Source organism: Hipposideros armiger, unplaced genomic scaffold (genome assembly GCF_001890085.2).
Source record: "Hipposideros armiger isolate ML-2016 unplaced genomic scaffold, ASM189008v1 scaffold_2236, whole genome shotgun sequence".
NCBI classification, from domain to species: Eukaryota; Metazoa; Chordata; class Mammalia; order Chiroptera; family Hipposideridae; genus Hipposideros; species Hipposideros armiger.
Window position 1 is genome coordinate 1 of NW_017733582.1, and position 2,095 is coordinate 2,095.

Genomic DNA, 2,095 nt, shown 5'->3' on the forward strand with positions numbered 1-2,095 from the left:
CCCCGATGTCGGGGAGACGGGGTGTCCTGGTGTTGACCCCATTTCCTCCTCTCCGTGTAGGAGACCCGCGCCCCTCTTACCTGCGCGCAGCAGCGTCTCCTTCCCCTTCTCCAGGTATTTGCGGAGCGACTCCAGGCACCTGCCCTCAAAGTAGCCCCTCCATTGCTCCGCCATACCGGCCGCCTCCAACTTGCGCCGGGTGATCTGAGCCGCCGTGTCGGCCGCGGTCCAGGAGGAAAGGTCCTCGTTCAGGGCGAGGTAGTCAGCGCCGTCGTAGGCGTCCTGCCTGTACCCGCGGAGGAGGCGCCCGTCCGGCCCCACGTCGCAGCCGTACATCCTCTGGAGGGTGTGAGACCCTTACCCCTCCCCCCCAGGCGCAGTGAAGGAGCCTGAACCGAAAGTGAAACCGGGTCAAAGTCCCCGCGGGCTCTTCCCGGGTGGAGGGCCGGGCGGGTCCCGCTGCCTCGGGGTGAAGCTCGGACCCGGAGACTCGGGGAGACCCCGGCCCGTCCGTGGGGGGCGGGAGGGTGACCGGGACCCGGGCCGCGTCGCTCACCGGCCTCGCTTTGGTTGTAGTGGCCGCGCAGGTTGTTCAGGCTCACTCGGTTATTCTGTGCGTTTCCCTTGCAGCGCTGCGTCTCCTGGTCCCAGTACCCCGGGTACTCCTGCTCCACCCACGGCCCCTCCATCCACGCCGCCCGCGGCTCCATCCTCGGGGTCGCCGCGTCGCTGTCGAACCGCACGAACTGCGTGCCGTCCACGTAGCCGACTTCGATGAACCGGGGCTTCCCGCGGCCGGGCCGGGACCAGGAGGTGGCGAAATACCTCAGGGAGTGGGAGCCTGGGGACAGGGAGGGGCTGAGACCCGGGCGACCCTCCTCCCGGCGCAGGTCCTGGGTCCGAGGGCGACGGGCCGAGAGGGGGCGACAGGAGTGGGCAGGACACTGGTCCGAGGGCGGTGGGGACACATCTTCCCCGGAGTCCTGCGTCCCCACCGGGCGGTCCCCTCACTTTCCCCCGCGGAGGCCGTTCCCTCCCGACCCCGCACTCACCCGCCCGGGTCCCCGTCAGGCCCAGGGCCCCCGAGACCAGGAGGGGGCGGGACACGGGGCCGGGGCGGTGGGGACACATCTTCCCCGGGGTCCTGCGTCCCCACCGGGCGGTCCCCTCGCTTTCCCCCGCGGAGGCCGTTCCCTCCCGACCCCGCACTCACCCGCCCGGGTTCCCGTCAGGGCCAGGGCCCCCGAGAGCAGCAGGAGGAGGGTCCCGGGACCCATGATGCGCATCCTCGGGGTCTGGGGACGATCTGCGNCTGAGGCCTGTGAGACTTTATATAAAAAAACCTCAAGAAACTACAGATGTTTGCCCTTAAAGGAACACAGCGGCAAAGGCTTCCTCTGTGCTGGTGCTCTTGTTTCTCCAATGTAGCCGAAGGTTCCTGAGAACAAAAACACTACTTTCCCTCCCACGGGGTCATGACAAACCAGGAATGAGTTTTCCTGGCAAGGAGAAGCCTACAGTGGCCTGACATCCCCAAAATGAGCCGAAAGACAAGATGCTTTAATGACGGGATCGGTGCTGCTTTCCAGTGACTTGTTAGCGATGCTTTGAAGGAAAGATGATCAAAATGGGAAAAATGTCAAAAAATATTAAACAGAACCACTTTAAGATGGAGCAGGAGCTGCCATCCCAGAGGAACTGCTTTGCACATTGTATGCCTCAAACGTTTGAAATGTTAAAACAGGGCAAGTAATCTTTACTGTGAGCTTAAAGCAACATTGTGTCCCAAAGATCTGTTTGCAAAGATAACAGGAAAGCAGTTATTCTGACTGCTGAACTGAAATTTTTAATTATTCAGAGTTAGTATCACTACGTTATGTTATCTGCACCAATAGAAATGCCTTCCTTCTACTGATGTAATTGTTCCCCTTCCCTTTCTCATCAATACCCATCGCCTTAGTTTCCTAACTGGGACATTTTTGGGACTTTGTATGAATCAGTGCTTCCCAAAAAACTTATGTTTTTGTTTTAATCTCAAATGCTTGTAGCTTCTCAGTTTGAAAGCCTTTTTATTTCTAGGTTCACACACCCATAG

At 59.9% G+C, this 2,095-nt stretch overlaps 1 protein-coding gene across 1 annotated transcript; it reads right to left on the minus strand.

The window, feature by feature from the left end:
- Window positions 1-6: 6 nt before the first annotated feature.
- On the minus strand, window positions 7-1,310 carry LOC109378610 (HLA class I histocompatibility antigen, B-46 alpha chain-like; the record flags this gene model as incomplete). The annotated part of the gene is made up of 3 exons (XM_019634923.1): window positions 1,214-1,310; window positions 557-841; window positions 7-356 (listed from the first exon to the last, which is right to left on the minus strand). Coding segments are annotated over exons 1-3 (708 nt in total), but the record flags the coding sequence as incomplete, so codon positions are not given.
- Window positions 1,311-2,095: the final 785 nt, after the last annotated feature.